The following is a 17,425-nucleotide window of genomic DNA, read 5'->3' as shown; positions in this document are numbered from 1 at the left end:
ACTAGTGCTTCTCCTAAGCCTATCTTGAAAACTTAAGAGGCGCTGAAACCAGGAGCCTGGCTCTTGATGATTGGAGAAGTTTGAGAGTAAATGCAGACCTTTTGGGTACATCTGCAGTCACTCCTGACACAGGCTCATTTGAGGGGAGTAGGCAAAGATCTCACTGAGATCAATCTTTAGATGCTGTATCTGCACCCATATGTGGCAGAATATAGCAGAAGAAAAGGATAGTTACAGCCATGGAAGGAAGACAGGTTTGGTGTCTTCTCAGAGTGTTTGATTAAATAAGTCCAACTACTAAGTTTCAAGAAAATATTTTAGATTAAATATTTGTGCCTAGGTGCTTCGGGTTAGACTAAATCTATAAGTAAACTGAGGAGTCATAGTCCATTAACACTTTGGGACTGACCTTCTCAGACAGCTGATCACAAAACAAAGCTTGTGAGGAGGTACTGAGCTTCTATAACCCACTCTCACCAGCCATTTTGCAATCTGGAAACTCACCTTCAGGAGCATTAATGTGAAACAATCTAACTTAAGACATGCAAGTCTATGACTTCAAATAAGCACAGAGGTGCAAGGACTGTAGCTCCTACTGAATTGTAATACCTGTGGATTCATGGTCATAGTCTTCTAGGCTTCTCTGATTTGAAAATGTGGACATTGCCATCTACTTTCTTAATGGTGATGGTGCACACTTGTTTCTGTCTTCAAGCAAGCCCATTGTAATTTCTTTGTTTCCCAAAGTAAATGCTGTATGTGGAACTACAGACATTTTCAGTACTACTGGCATTTCCAGTGGCAGATTTTCAAATACCTCTGGCATTTCAAATTGATTCATTTCCAGCAACAGACTAATTGCATTCCTTCCAGCCAACACTCCAGTAGTCTGTGCTGCAGAGATAATATGTAACAGCACAGTTTCTAAAGAAGAAAAACAGAAAAGGCAAATTTTCATGAAGACAGGGACATAAATGATTGTGCTTCATCATATATCACACTGTTGAGCTTGGAATAACTTCAAGACTGTAGAACATTTGAAGCACTAGGAAAACAACTCTTCCCAGACACATTAATGAACAGGTTTTTTGTTTTTTTTTTTTTTTTTAATAAATTGCATCTACTTGCATTCTATTTTGGTATCTTGTTTTGCCACATGATTTCCTTGAAAGTTTAATGGCTGTCACTTATCTTGAAAATGGCAAGATGAGCTGAAGTTCACCCTTTTAAAACAGGACAGACCAAGGCTGAGGAATCATATGGGATGCACTTAAGCTGTGTCCACATTGGCTACTGCAGTGTAGCGGAGACTGCTGAGCTGCCTTTAAATGAGCAAACCTGATTATCTGAAGCTTTTCTAGCAGGAGCACCCTGGAAGTTTGCACCAAGAAGTGGGGTATGTTTGTGCTAGCTGCCCCTTATCTTTGTACTGCCACTGCAAAGCTGCAACTCCAGCCCCACCTGGTTTGCTGGAAGCTGGTTCAGACCTCTCTGTGCTATATGACAGTGTACACAATAAATGCACATTTAGAGGCTGAAGGGGTGAATGCTGTTATCAGACAGCTTATGTACATGGAAAACAGCCAAATGGCAAAAGTATATGACAGAATTGAAGAGGCTTCAAACAGCACAAAATCAAATGAAAACAAACCACAAAAACACCCACCCTTTGGAAGTGTTGATTACAAAATATGTGATGCTTATGTTGCCTGACAAGGAAGGTTACACCGTATTTGTACAAATGTACTACTAAATAGGTCACATTCAGTAAGAGATCACGTTTGCACAAAGTGGTGAAACCTGATTTCCAGACTGGCACTGTCCTTCATTTCATACAATTAATCAGTTGCATATAGAAAGTCTTTAATGCTCACTTAAAGATAGCACCTGTATTTTGTCCTTCAAATTTGCTCCCCCATTTCTCATATGCATTCATTTCTTCATACAGCATTTTTCATCAGACCATGCAAACAGCAGTTGTGTACGTGAACTGACATCCAGGATATCTGTGCTGCTTCATGTATGAATCCAGGTGTCACTGAATGCGTGCACACTGAGGATTTTCTTTACATATCCTGCGTATCTGAGGATACAGATTTAGAGATGAGGCTTCATCCCCTTTTAAAGTTTGTTTCCACCCCTGTACTATTTATGTGCATGTAAAAAGTTTGCCATGTATTTTAAGCACTTTTTCTCTTTTCTTTTTTGATTTTCAGTCCTAATGCTCTTCCAGCAGAGCAGCCACATTCCAGCTCTCAGTGTGCCCCTCTCAACTGTCTCTCTAAGCCTCCTCCTTACCCCTAATCTTCATATGCAACGTAAGAGAAAATGCAAACAGAGTGGTGTTCATGCAACAAAGGTTGGGGTTGTTCCCAGAAAGCGGGTAGACAATCCTGCCTTGTTGCTGCATTGACAAGTCTGGATTCATATCCTCTGCTCTGGCGACTGAGGGAAGGTTGAGAAGAAGAACACAAAGCACAGAGCCCAACCTATCAAGAAGACTTTTTATGGTTCCTCTGATTGTATTCTAACTTTGCTATCACGACTAAAGTGTAGTGAAATTTAACATCTCGACAAAAATGTTCCTCCCAGCTGCTTGGCTTCACCTCTGAAATAATGAGAAACTTAAGCCAATATTAAAAAAAAGTATGTTACAAAAATCCTACCCTCACATCCTCTAAGTTCAGCCATAGGAACCAGTTCAAATTTCCTTTTGTCATTAAGGGTGTGATATTTATTTCTTACTTTATTTGCACCAGAATTTTGTGTCTATAAAATACTGTCTTTTTTTTTTTTTTTGAGAGAGAGAGAGTTCTATTTAATTGATTTTATTTTTTAAAAACAAGCAGAAATAGCTCAAGTGAAGAATGACCATGTTAGTATTAAAAAGAGGCTTGTTGCATTGGCCAGCATATGGCCAATTTTGATTGCACAAAAATGTTGGAAATGGGTTGAGTTGGAATGTTAACAATGACTGTATATTTTGCTGCTGCACTGATATTGTTTATGCACTTGTATTTTTTTAATTCCTATTACACTAGCTTCTGGTTTTGTTCTAGCTCTTCACTGAAAAATAATTATTAAGCCTAAGAAGGAGATGAAAGGATGATTTGTTTTCAGTTGTTTGCTTGCATTGTAGTTATATTTTTGCATTTCAGACAAGTAGATGAATTGGTGCTGATTTTTGGAGTTACTTTCTATTTGGTATCTGAGAAAGAAAATCTGAAACAAGTAAAATGCTGTGTGCTAATTAAAAACATTCTTTCTTCCCGCTCCCATATTCAGGATACTAGCTTGAGGCCTTACCATGAAAGGCTAGTATGAATGGTGAAGTCGTATGCATTTCATGTGAAGTATTCTGTGGTGAAAGAGCTCATGGAGGTAGGGTTAATGGTGTGGATCAAAGTTAGTAGGACTTTACTGTAGTGCATTTTTTCCTTGCCAAAAATCAACAAACACAGAACCTTAGCTCATGTCAGTTTATGACAAATACTCAGGTGATCTATGCTACACAGACTCTATTGCAACAGTGCACAGTGTTCCTAGTTAAAGATTCTTTCCTGTAAAAGCTGAGTAAGTCTGGGGTTTTTCTTAAAAAGTTGTGAGTTTCAGAACAAAATCAAGGATAAAGAAATTTATTTTGCACAGTACCTGACAGCAAGGCAAACAGCTAAGTAGGGGGTCATGGTTCAGCATTTGTGGGCTTCCTGTTTGGTCATCAGCTAGGAAAAAAAATTTGCAGTCCTGCCTACCTGCCTACTTGTTGGTAACTAGCAGATTCCTTGCTTTGTCAGGTGGCCTTAATTTATTTACAGAAGAAAGGCTTAGATATTTCCACATGTCTTTATTCCTCCTCTGCAGCATACATATGACCTACAAGCGGGAAACACAGTACAGCCTAAGGTACAGAGCAGCTGGAGAAAAAAAATTGCTGCAGGTGTGGTTGGAATAATTCTTTCATATTCTGCCTGAATCTGAGAAAATGAAGTCAGTCTTCTGTTATTAACAGTGCTTACCAAATGTTACGATACACAAAACATCAGCAGAGGAAAGAATCGGTGACCACTCAGTGTGCCTAACAAGTCATTATTACCATAGTACCAGTAACAAAGGTGCTGTAAATAGAAATACTCTATGTCATCAACAACGTATGTCGTGTAACCTTGGCAAAGCAGCTGAGCTATTGTAACAAAACATTCAGAGTCAGAGGTGGAGAAAATAAGAACAAACTGATATCCAATTCTGATCAGATCAAACAGACAACACTCAGCAGCGTTTCGACTTCGGTTTCCATGCGGTTCGCATGATTCTTCTTGTATACATTCACATCGCTCTTCAGTATCATACTTAACATACATGTTGTCTTGTCATAGAAAAGTCAAGTGAAACCTTGTTCAGCTCTATCATGTCTGACACTGAAATTAGCTGCTATTTTAATTTTTATTTTTAAAAAACACAACATTTTGTCTGAGGCAAATGCTGCCTTCAGAAAGCATCTCAGAATTCCTGACCTTGTCAGACTGGTGTATAAATATCATACAGTGGCTGTGTCTGTGTCCAACAAAGACAGCTACTCTATATTGTTAAAAAGAAAAAGAATTTGCATTGCACTTTGAATACAGTTACTTCAGGCTGCACTTGAAATAGTTTTTCCTATTTTCATATCCAAATCAAACACATTTTCCCTGAATTTAAGTTAAATTAAACAGAAATTCAGTGAAATACATTTCCTTTCTACACAGATACGAATTTATGGGAAAAAATGTTGTATCGGAACAGTTGTTTAGAAACGTATTTGTTTTCAGTTGTGATTTGCAGAGCAGCTTTGGGAAATTGAAACATTGTAGTGGTATGTCCATGTGGATTAAGAGTTACAAAACAGCATCCAATGGCATAGAAATTGTGGCCCTGTTTTATAGAAATAAGTGGGTTTATTAAATTTTTTATTCTCTTAAGCTTTAAATTCTTCATTTCAAAGGTTTCAATTTACATTTTTTATATGTAATAAAACTTAAGTGTTGGAAATGTAAGAGAACTAGAAACAAACCAACTTAAATGTACAAATGGCTGTAGTTATTGTATTGTAAGTTATAAAACTGTGTAGGTCCCTGGGACAACTTTTGTCAGTTAACCAGTACAAAATAAAATATATATCTTGAACTTGAGATGATAAACTCTTCTTTATTATATAGTGATTGATAACATACAACTTTGTGAGAGATTTTGTAGGAAATATTTACATGCAGACAAAACCAGAAACAAAAACCTCTTTTTTTAAAGGTTGCAAAATATTATATTTTGCCCATTTCAAGTTAATTTATGATGTGTGTCTATATATTCTGATTTTTAAAGATTAAAAAAACCAATACGTATATTTTGTAATGGTAGAGTATACTCAGAAAGGCTGAAATGTGTTCCACACAGTAAAGAAGCAATTCAAATTCTGCTCTGACTTTCGTATCTGAAATACAGCTTTCATTCTCTATGATGGCATTGAAATTCCTTTGGATTTGGAATAGCCTATTCAGTTCTAGGGCATTTTGGTTTGGGTTTTATTTTCTGATGTAGTGAAAAAATATTCCTTATTCAGTGAAGTGATTCACTTCTGGAAATCCAGTTTATAGGAAATATGTGGGAAGAAAGGAAAAAAATAGAAAAAAATCAAGTATAAGGGGAGAAAAAGATGAATAAATAAATTGTAAAATGAAATAGTATGGAAAATATATTTTCTATCAGGAAGAAGATAAATGGAGGTTTTACAGAAAGAGGAAATATTACCATTTTTCATGCTAATCGTATAGAAGTTTCTGCCTTCTAGATGGAGGCAATAGTGGTATTCTTTCTGATTGATCTGGTTGACAGGTTGGCATCTCTGCTTTCTCCATCCACATTTTTCACAGTAAATTAATGTTATCATAGCTATACAGTAGGGTTCATAGAATGAAACTGTAATTAACACTGCAAGTTTTAAGGCCAAGGTGATTTCAGTTTAATTTTTATTTTAAAAAATTGTGAACTTGTTTAAGCCATTTGCCATATTTAAGTGTGAACAGAAAGGAGATTATGTTATGAAATATAACCTCACTTATGAAATACGACCTCACCTATGACAGCTGCTCACGATAGTTATGTTGGAAATACTTAAGTAAGCTGTTAGTAAAATATGACCCAGTCCTTATCACACTGGGAATGACACCCACAAGTCTGGGCCCTTATTTTGATACCAACCTTATCGTTCAGTGTGCAATGCCAAAGTCAGTAGTTGTTCTACCAATTCCACTATAGCTGGACTGATCATCATCATAAGGTATAGATTATATCAGCCCTTCTGAGGTCTGTTCCTTTCTTGGTGGAAGATGCTTATCCACTGAAGTTACAGCAAATTTCTTTCTTTTGTACCTCAGCAATCTTTGTTTGAGAACGGCAGGCACTGATATTTTACCTTTGAAGTATGATGATTGCTATAGTTATCTCTTTGAAAATTCCAGTCATCATTTTTCTTCAGTTTTCCTTTGCTGTGTGTGCAGTGAGTCTGAAAGGTATATACAATATTCAGACTTTTTTAGCCATTAAGGGTTTTTTTTAGTATAATTAAGCATCCTGTGGAAAAGAAATAAAAAAGCAATTGCCTTTCGCCTTCAGGCACAAATGCATCTAAATATGCAATGTAAAATGCGTGCATGAGATTCCTAACATCAGGTAGCTTTTCCATATCCATAACTAGGCTAGAAAATTCTTATTTCTTGTGCGAGCTGCATATTCCTCCTGCTAGAAGGGCAAGAGGACTATCACAGAGAGTCTGTATCTTTCATTCTGAGGTGCATGGCTTAAATCTTTATTGGATTTTAATCTGTTTCCTGTGGAGTTCCTGAAAATCCCCTTCGTGAAATCTAATGGCAACCATGTGACAAACTGACAGAAGGTAAAGGAAAAATCCTATATTCTATGACTGGAGTTAATGTGCAAGCAGACTCTGGGTGATATGGCCTTGTGTTTCAAAAATGTCTTTCTACAAAGCTCTGTATTTGTTTTGATTATCATGATTTGCTGTAAAAGAAAGAGTGAAGAAGAGTGTATGTTTTTGCTCAGTATTAGTAATCTGAGTTAAACAGGTTTTTTTGAGTATATGGATTTAAAAAATATTTTGGAAATCAATAAACACAAGCAATTGACAAAAGTTTCAAGTACACTGGCTTACTAGCTGAGTTGTTATTTTATCAGCTATGAAGAAGAAATAAGAGTAATCTAGCTTTTTTTTTTTTTCCTCCTGTTCACAGATATGGCTATGTGTGCTATGCCAGTGGATAAATTAAGTCCATTTTATTAGTTATTGCCCTATTGATTTTCAGCCCTGTGGTTTGACTGTTAAAGGGTTAATTAACTTGATCCTTTGTAAACAATTTTAAAAAAAAAAAAAAGAAAACTGATGTTTTGTGACTTTTGTAAGCTATTGAATGTTTCCATTTGCATGATGTTCTGTATCTAATGAACCATACAGATTGCTGTGTTCCTTTCAAAAGAGTTTTAACATTGGTGAAGTTTGTGACAAACACAAATTTGTATACTGTATGTTTACTGCTGTAATAACTCAGCTACTCCTATGTTGAATTGACATTATGTTGTCCTGCCTTCTTGGGGTTAAATGATGGAGTGTTTCTAGGTGGTGAAGAATATAAAAGTATATATGTTCATTTGCTAAAGACTGAATATTGGAAACTCTTCTTGTTGCTACTTTATGCTAAAAGCAAAAAAGTTAAATAATTCTTGTTTCAAAAACTGCATCATTTGTTTTTAAAATTGAAGTAATGCCCATGTTAACTCTTCCTTGTCCTTGTAGACAATCTTAGATTAATGCCTTGTGAGGGATTCATAAAGTCTGTGCTTGTACATGTGTAATATGATCATGCAGTCAAATGGTTGGGAAAAACACTCTAGTGCTGAAGAAAATAATTAAAAGAAGCCAATATACTGATTCTTACATCTTTATGTTCCAATTAAAATTACAGTGTAATGCATAACTGTTCCAGTGAATAAACTGGCCATTTTTGTTCATTTAATGCCATGCTGTCTGGTCTACTTCTATTTACATCAGTTTGCAGTGCATTGGCTTGGCTTATACTTTCACATTTACTTAGTTCTTAAAGATCCAGCATTGTAAGTTTAAAAGGTACCAGACACGAATTTGAGAAGGGAAATCAACATTAAAGGAAAAGGGAATCAGAATTAAAGCAAAGATTTAAAGCAAAACAGCCACCTCTGGTTTTTGAGATTGAGGCAGATGCTAAAATACTGATTCCCCATATAGTGTTTCCAAAAGATCTGAGTAATCTCTGAAATGCTGCAACATCTGCATAAAGTCTCACTACAAGAATGCTTTGTATGATGCAAATGTCCACCCTCAGGGGATGTGGACACGAAGGAAGTGCTGAAGTCAGCATAAAATTGGCTTGGGAGTGCTGTGTACAGTACAGCGTACCATACCTGCTTTTTAAAGTAAGAAACATCTTTTATCCCTTGCGGAAGAGCCTTGCTCTGACAGCAAGCAGATCAAAATCCTCCCTCAGCAGCCAGTCCCACAGTGGTCCGGAAGCTCAGCCCTGGCAGGTCAGCAGCCGCTGCGGCTCCTCTGGTGAACCTCGCTGCTCGCAGGGTCTCTGAGGAGTAGCAAATGTCCAGTTTTTAGAAATGGGCCAAGAAAAAGGAAGAGCCTGGAGGAAGAATTGTGCCTCCAAGCCTGCTGTGATGTTTGACTTAGTGGGAACTATTGGGGGGCTGGCTGGCGGGTGAGGTGCTTTGGGTAGGAACAGGATTTGTGCATGGTGGCAGAAATGCAGTTCAAGAACTGTTACTTTTTTAAGTTCTTCCCACTTCTCTCTTTTCTTCCTTTTTTTCGTCTAGCAAGGGGAGGTCTCCCACCTTAGCTGTGTTCATTGCAGAAGTGCCTTTGGCAACAGTGGTGCATGATCATTTTAGCAGAAGGGTGACTACTCTGGATAGAATTTTCTTACATTGTGTGTTCCTCCCCTTTGATTTTAAATTAAAATAGTTTCTGAGAATTTAAAGAAAAGGGTAAAGCAGGCTATTCTTCCTCAGCATATTTGTTTTGCCAGCAGTTTCACACAGGGTTGCCTCTTGTGTGAATGTTTTCATGGCAAAGTTGATTTGAGAAACTTTTAACCTATATTGCTCCTTTCCCTTCCTCTGTATCATCCCTTCAGCAGGTCCTGTGCAGCTCTCAAAGAGGCAATGGTATGAGTAAGGTCACTGAAATAGTCTGGATTAAAAAAAAAACCCTCCAAAAAATATATCTTCTCTTTCCAAAGAAAATGTCTGGTAATATCTCCCTTGAGAAGCACCGTTACCCCTTGTTCTGGAGCAGAAGGTAATTTCTGACAAATGAACTATTGGTTTTCCTGTAGAAATACGCCAGATGATAATGAAAAAGATCCTGAAGCTAAAGTTTGCAGTGAATTTCCACTGCAAGTCTTTGTTTCTGGATACCTCTCTTGATAAATCCTGCAGTTGTGCCTAGAAAAATGCAGAGCACTCCCAGTGTTACCTAAAGGCAGCAGGAGCCATAGTTTGACTCTCTTAACATCATAAAACACTGACAGGCCACTGGCAACTCAGGCTGAGCACAAAAAATTACTGTATAATTTTGAACAATGTTGAAACCTAGATTTCATGAGACCAATAATAAGAACAGAGGTACTAATTATGAAGAGGGCCATATGAAAGGGCCCTATATCCATATCTTCTAGCAGCCTGTGGATGACAGACACGGAAGAGAAGATTTTATATATAGAACAGAATACAGAGGGAAAATGGAGCTAAAATAGATAATAATAATTATGTGCATCCTGGGAAAAAATATTTGGAATAAAGCCAGCTCTCATCTATTTGTGTATGCTAAAGGCACAGCTGCTTTCCTCTCAGTGGAAACTTTAAGTGATTGCCTGAATGAAAGAAGAAAGTCCTAACTTTGCACAAAAATAAGGCCAATACAATAGTTGACAACTCAGCAGAAGCTTAATAACCCAGTAAAAAATATTGACCTTTGCAAGAATGATTCCTTCTTGACTAGAGCAGTATACTAGAAAACACACACTTCACTCATTATTATTTACAAAATCTCTTATATCATATTGGAGGTATCTAACTTCAGGAATAAGGTTTGGTGACTGGTTTTAGAGAAAAAAAAAGTTTAAATTATTGTTATAATAATACATGATTGAGAAAATGTTATTTGTGAGAAAGCTCCATATGAGGAGGGGAGAGAAATCCTTTCATCTCCCTTAAGTGAGTTATCAGTAAACTTTGAAAATAAACAATGAGGCAATTGTGTCCCTTTAAATGAATTCATAGGATTCCCTACCTGGGGAGGGCTGTCATCTTTTTAAGTATTGATTACCTCTCTCAGGGAAATTGTTTTTTGTTATTCAATGCTGTCATATTGATTAAGGTATTAAAACTGAGGCTATTTGCTCAGATTAGGAATATGATATGAAAGGCTACATGAGTACAGAGCTCCCTTGAAGATCAAATTCCGAATGCAGCAGATTTGGGCCCAGTATTGTTCCCTCTCACAGAGATGGGAAAGGCCTATGATCACAGGAGAAAAAGAGGTACTGTTTTTGTAGCGCACAGGTCTTCTTCTATCCCCCTATACAAGACTAAATATCTTTGCTATAGTTGTAAGAAAACTCTGTTACATATGGATGACCTCTGTAAACAAACTCAGATGTCTCAATGCTGATCCATCCAAGGTAGCTCTTTCTACAGGGATACAGCTTGTTAGTGCCCTAAGATGAAGAGGCAGCTGTCCTTCGTGTCTCTATGGATGCTACCATCAGACCCTAGAACATAGAATTTACTTTAGAATCAGGTGGGATTTGACCCATGCCATTCACAGTTGGTTGGAAAACTTGCTTTGACCTGAATGAATGGACTTGCCATTCAGTTTGTTCCTTTGAAAATTGATTTAAAGAGATCCCTGGGAGCAACGCGCCACACACTTTAGTGAGATCCATCTGGGTGTTGGGCATTTACCTATGCGGAGCAGATGGCAGGAGTATCTTCTGCAATTTGAAGATGTGGCTGATGAGTGGTTGTGAGTTCTTTCATGACCAGCTTGTGACTCCACTTCAGCCATGAAAAACGTAAAATTAGAACTTATATAAATGCACTGCATACAAATATCAGCAATCTCAAAGTCCTACATTACTTAAAAAGAAAACACCTCTGTGAAGCCACCACTGCTTTCAAAGGTTTTTGTATCTAAGCCAAATGCAAAGTAGCTCCTTTTATCTTCAGAGCACTCTATGCATATTAATTAATTCCCAAAACATCTTTGCAAAATGGGTACTGTTATCTCTCACCTACAGATAGACAAATTGAGGTTGTTTGGATGGGTAAACATCAACACTCAAAAAGAGAGACAAGTTTCTTTACATGTAACCCTTCACCTCTGCACGTACATCCACCCTGCACACACTGAAATACCAAAGTGGTTTTAGATGCGGTAGCCAGGTGCTCTCAGCAAGGTGAGTTATTTAGTCCATGTGGTACATATCCTGCTCCAGAACCTGCATTGCTCAAGTGCTTGAGTTGGTTCAGAGCTCATTCCCTGTTTCTGCAGTGCTTGGTATTAATAGACTCTTGCTATAAATAGTTGAGGCTTAACATCCACTTTCTGGTTTTAGTTTACTTAGACCTATGCCCTCCTTCTGATTGTCTGCCAGGCCTGTAAACCAAAAAGGCAGTTTGACTCACTAGGCCCATGATGAAAACATTGCCTAAACATGGGAAAACTTTCTTCCCCCAACAATGTTAGCTCAGTAAAATACAGATGTTCTTTTTTTGGTAGAGAACTTGGATTTCCTTCAAAGTGACTACATCCCTGTAAAGACTGTGTTCAAAATCATGAATATAAATCTGCGACAGAGCTCAAGTTAAGATTCTGAAGTTTCTGAAGTTTCAGACCCTTATGTATGCAGTTATGCTTAGTGCTATTTATGCATGAATATAAAAGCATGGCATATTTCAGTATGGTAAAGTTACAGCCATTTGCAGTGCATAAAGCCTTGGATATATACTGTAAATCTTGTTAAGTTCCGAAATGAGACAATGTTAGATCTCTGGAGGTAAAAATACATTTTAAAAACGATAAATACGAATGGAATGTTATTTTTGAGATTCAGGATACAAGAGAGAGTTTAAGTGGAACAAGAGCAGCATTTATATCCTTTTCACACCCTTTGCTCCAAATAATCACATTTCAGCCCAGAAAGATTCAAGGGAGTCTGTGGAATGTGGAACAGAGCAAAGGAAAACAAGGGTGGGTGAAGCTAGCTTAGAGGAGTCTGCAAATACAGCAACAACTTTGAAGTCTCTTGGTTTTAAGTCACTATAAATTATTGAGAAGCATGCTGAAACTCCTGTGCATGTACCGTATGCCTCATTAGAAGTACTCTTAAGTACCTGAGAGCTTGGTTTTTACAATAAGGAAAAGAAACAAAGTTAAGGGAGTATTGCAATATTGAGACTGGTATATTCTCTCCCAGAGCTGGAAGTAATAATTATGCCTTTCTTTTCACAACATGTTTTATCAGGCAATTGCTCTCCAGGTGTGGATTTGTTACCAAAACATTTCCTTTACTGTTTAGGTAAGCATTCATAGAGAGACAATGGTTAATATTTATTGTATACAGCACCTAAGCAGTACACAGCTCTTTAAACAAAGTACAATCCGGTATGTCATAGTACCAAGGAAAGAGAGCAGAGCCCAGGCTAGGCATTGGGAATAAATGCAAAGTAATGGCAAAGAGCACTTTGTTTCATGGTCACACATTTCCACGAGGACACAGCCCCTGCTCCCAGCTGCAGCCCTTCCTGGAGCTTGTGAACTCCACGCAGGTAACATACCAGAGGAACAGCTCAGAGCATCCACCAGCTCCTTCCACACAAGCTGTCATCTTTTCCCCAGGAGTCACTACCAACTGTCCCATCACCTAAGCAGGCATGGGCCCCTCTGAGGAAAGGGAGAAGCTGCAAGGCCCAGGGAGATGGTAGCTAGAGGCTGGCTGCTGCCACCTTCATTAGCAGAGCCCACCACCAGCTCCCCAGCAGCCCCTTGGAAAAGCACTCCCAAGATCTTGCTGGCACATATTTTCCTGTCAGACTACAAGGAAATGGTGGGCCATATCAGGAACAGCTTTGCCTAATTGATTAATCCACAATTTTCAATAGTGATTTTAACTTGATCTGGAAAAAAGCTAGAGAGACTATTGATTTTGGATGTGGAGTACACCTAAAAGAGTTGTCAGTCCTGCCCTGGGAATCAGACCCCACTAAAGTGTCTCAAATGTGGAGCTTAGACCATGGTTTTTAAACCTGTTTTCATAGTGACTGGTGGCTTTCACCACAGAAGGAAAGAAGAAACAGGAGGCGAGTAGAAAATTTTCCTCAAGCATAGCTTGCTTTCTCTCTGCTTTGTACTAACATGACCTTATAGAAGTTTGTTTTCACCTGTAGTTAATCCAAAATTAAAGCACTGTTGCTAATGGTATCTAAATGTCTGACATAATTGGATAGTGGGAAACATTTCATTAACCTGTGGTAGTGATAATGAAGAATATTCTGACTTCTAAAAGCAATTGGTCTTTTTTAAATGAATGCTATTCTGCAAGATTTATCTAACAAAACTGATTAAATAGCAATTACTCTCTCTAAGCAGCAATTCTTCAGTAAAACTAAGGGATATGTGTGATAGCTTTATCACAAAGATTTCAATAAATTCCAAGAATTTGCTTGCAATAGGCAAAATGCTTCTGTGCAGCAAAAAAGCGCTAAGACAAAATTAACATCAAGGCAGTATGTAGCAGGAATGTTTCTTCCTTTGATTATCACAGTGCTGTTCTTGCAGAGCTACGTGTTAGCATGCATCTGGTGGTCTTCTGTGTGGTAAGGAAAGAAATCTAGGCTGTCAGGGGGATAAATGGGATTCTTTATTACAGTGACTGGAAGCAAACAAAACCTGCTGCTGGGTAGTCCCCATAACTATGTTTGATAGGGCCCAAAATGACAACAGGAGAAAACAGAAACACAACACTCTTCCCCCTTATACTATCAAGCAAGACAGGACAGAGATCTGTATTAGAAACATTATTGTCTGCGTGAAAAGAAACTGCCATGAATTTTCTTCTGAGGGCTACCAACCCATCCTTTCTTGTTCCAGCAGTTAATACCTAGGATTTGTCTAACCCCCCGCCTGGAGTGCTTGTCATGGGTTACTTCTGATGTTTGACTCATAATTCACACTGTTGACCCTGCAGCTCCTTCTCACGGGGAAGTAAAGACATTCCCAAGATACAGTGAGTTCTAGACTTTTCGATGGGAAGTAGGTAATGAAAGAGCTGGGTGCATTTTTTTGGTCTAAGCCAGCATACTACTATATGGTAGGTCCTCACCCTTTTCTGACACACACGCTGGGTGCTGCACAGGGAACAAGCATCAGGCTTGAGACTCTCTCATCTTTGTAAGCCACTCCTCAGGCTACGAAGTCAGAGTCTGCAGCCTCAGGCTGAAAGTCACTATGTCTCTGAATGCTGGATTCTGTGTTTGCCTGCTGATTTAACCGAGGTTAAGTATCTGCCTCGAATTTGCTTGCTTAGTCTGTGTATCTCTTGCACACACTGTGGTTGCTTTGTGCATTATAACTGCTGCTGCCATCGGAAGAGACTTTTCATCTGGAATGTGCATGAGAGCCTGAGATGAGTGAGATTCCTCTCTAATTAGTATCCTACTCTTATCTTTTTCTATATCAGTTCTTGTTCTTCATTATACTTCACTGCTGGCAGAACTGGTTTGCAGGTTATATATGCAGTTCACAGAAGATTCAAAATGTATCATGAGCTGTACCTTAACTTAGGCAGGACTTGGCTTGATTGGATATGTATTTAAGTATAGATTTTCTATATTGTAAGCTGCATTTTAATTTTAGTTTTTATTTGGAGTTTTATATCTAACGGGGAATGGCATTTTTCTGTCAGACCTCAGAGAAGGTACTGTCCAAGTCAGCTCTAAATAAGGTATTCTAAATAAGCTAATGTTTGTGATGTTGAGAACCATTATACATGTATTTTTGTTAGGTGCTGAGTTCAGGCATCTTCTTTCTCAGGGTCCTGCAGATTAATCCTCTAAGAATATGTTACTACACAGATTTACTGTGGGGTACAGGACAAGGTAGTACTCAGAGAAATCAAAGCTAGAGGCCATAAACTGAATCCAGAAACAGTTTTATTGTGTAAACTGAGAAGAAAATAAAGTTAAACTCCAGCAGAAATAAAGACACTTGACCAGAAGGAACAACAGAAACAGTCTCACTCAAGGAGTTAGTCAAAATCAAGTCTTCTGAAGGCTGCTTCCATTGGAAGAAGAAAAGGTTAATGCAAAGAGGTTTACTGGAGGAACAATGGTTTACATACAAAGTGAAGCATTTGTTTTCTCACAAACTAAACAAAGATTGCCTATAAAGTCCTGTTTCCCTGAATGCTTAGGGGCTCGAGCAGCATGAGATGAGCGCTTGCAAGCCTTTCACATGCCAGAAGCGCTCTTTCAACTTTTTCAGTTGTCCTTGTCTTCCTTCTACACCTCTGTGCTTCCACGGGTTCCTGTTGTTCCTCCTGCATGCAAACAGGTATGATTAAATCAAGTCTCCACCACTGCATTTCTCACCACTCCCACAGAAAGCTTTGGAGCCAGATGGCCCAGCTATTGCCCACACTTGAAGGGGTTAGCTGTGGCTTACTGGTTACCTCAGTTACCGTACAACAGAGAGGTATGTAACTCTTCCCGCACTTCGCCTAGGGTGGGAGGTATGCTGCAAGGCTTTAATTCAAGTAGTGTCATTTTTTGACCTTCATATATTTCAAGCAGAATCAGCTCCACCGTCTATTTTAAGCTTATTCAGTATTTTCTGTTCTTGGATCCCTTCTCCAGTTATTACACTAAATTTTTAATCATTTAGGGTGAGGTTTTCCAAGATAATATCTATCTCAGATTGACTTTTTACACTTAAAAAAATGTTTTTCCTCTTGCTGACATTGCCAAAAGACTCTCTGTCTCTCCCTGGAGATGGAGAACAAGAGAGATTGAGAGCAGCGTATAAAAAAGGAGGAAGGACATGCCAGAAGGAGCGACCGGTTGTTACCCTGTTAAAGCAGGCAGAACAGACCCATTGCTGGTGTACAGCAGTTCAAAGCCAGCTTGAACCAGCTGCTCCAGGTCTGTGCTGTGACTAACTGGAGAGAGACAATAAGCTACCCTGAGAAGCCTGTATCACACTGCAGTGTACAAATGCTCGTTACCATGAATTTACTGACTGCATGAATTTCTTCTATCACAGCCTGTCACCTCATTGCTTTAAATACATCAGTGTGCTTCAGGATGATTTTCTCAAGAAAATGAGATTTTGTGACCAATCTCCTAATGCCACAGAGTTGCCACCATTCTCTTTTCTGAGATGACCTTTATTTTCCAGAGTGACATTGTAATAAGTTACCGCTCACTGATAACATCGCAGAAAACAAAATTAACATAATTACTCTCATTTGGTTAGATTTGTAGGGTGTGTGCATTTGCCCTTGCTTCCTTAGCTGTTTTCCTTCCAGGAGCAGAGCTCCATGTTTAAAGAGGCAAGTACAAAGTTCAGTAATAAGTGATAATTATGCCTGGCTAAAGATTGGCAGTTGAGCAATCTGCTAATATTTAGGTTAGAGAAAGGTCTTCTATTTTCAACCTTACTTTTATTCCCATAAGCTAAAATTTTGTATTTTACCACTGTATTGACATCTTGGAAAACTCTGAACAGATCACTTTGTCCCACCCCTCATTTTCCTCCCCTGTCAAGAGAGACTGATACTTCCTCCTTGGTTAAGTGTTTTGAGAATTATTAATGAGGGGCTCTCTGCCCCTCTTGCTCTCTCCTTGTTTAAACTGGTAATACTGAAGATTACTCAGTACTAGAACTGGTCTGAGTCCAGAGGAAGATTTAAGTGCATACCAGTGTTCTGGAAGAAGATTTTTATCTGAATGAGTTAATGATTGATCCTTGGCACACATCCATGAACTATATGTAGCTAAAGTTTACAAGAATATCTAGCTTGTTGCAACAAAGTCAGCAGGTACTAGTGCTCTTCATAAGCACATTCATCTCCATATGCCCAGCCCAGGTCAGGAAATAAATCAGTCTTTTATCTGAGTTACCGCTTTTTTGTACGTTTGCAAAAGAAAACCTAATGTTTGCAATTGCAAGCACAAAATAATTTTTAGGGGGAAATGAGAGGGGAGGCTGTAAAATACCAACCTTCTTCTGGAAGAGAATGATTTCACAAAGAGACCAAAAGAGTGAGGTCCCTGGCATGTG

The 17,425-nt window shown here is 38.4% G+C and overlaps 1 protein-coding gene across 6 annotated transcripts in view; it reads left to right on the top strand.

Moving 5' to 3' along the window:
- The window catches only part of BICD1 (BICD cargo adaptor 1), a 183,216-nt gene extending 175,159 nt beyond the window's left edge, over window positions 1-8,057 (top strand). For 4 of the 6 annotated variants that reach the window (XM_074871561.1, XM_074871560.1, XM_074871558.1 and 1 more), the window contains one exon: window positions 2,217-8,057. In XM_074871561.1, the coding sequence (XP_074727662.1) occupies window positions 2,217-2,304 (88 nt within the window). In that variant the 3' untranslated portion in view covers window positions 2,305-8,057. The remainder of the gene's footprint in view (window positions 1-2,216) is intronic. The other 2 variants (XM_074871562.1, XM_074871564.1) reach the window with 2 other exon arrangements.
- Window positions 8,058-17,425: the final 9,368 nt, after the last annotated feature.

Source organism: Strix uralensis, chromosome 5 (assembly GCF_047716275.1).
Source record: "Strix uralensis isolate ZFMK-TIS-50842 chromosome 5, bStrUra1, whole genome shotgun sequence".
Taxonomy (NCBI): Eukaryota; Metazoa; Chordata; class Aves; order Strigiformes; family Strigidae; genus Strix; species Strix uralensis.
Note: the sequence above shows the minus strand (reverse complement) of the source record. Positions and strands in the feature narration are given on the sequence as shown.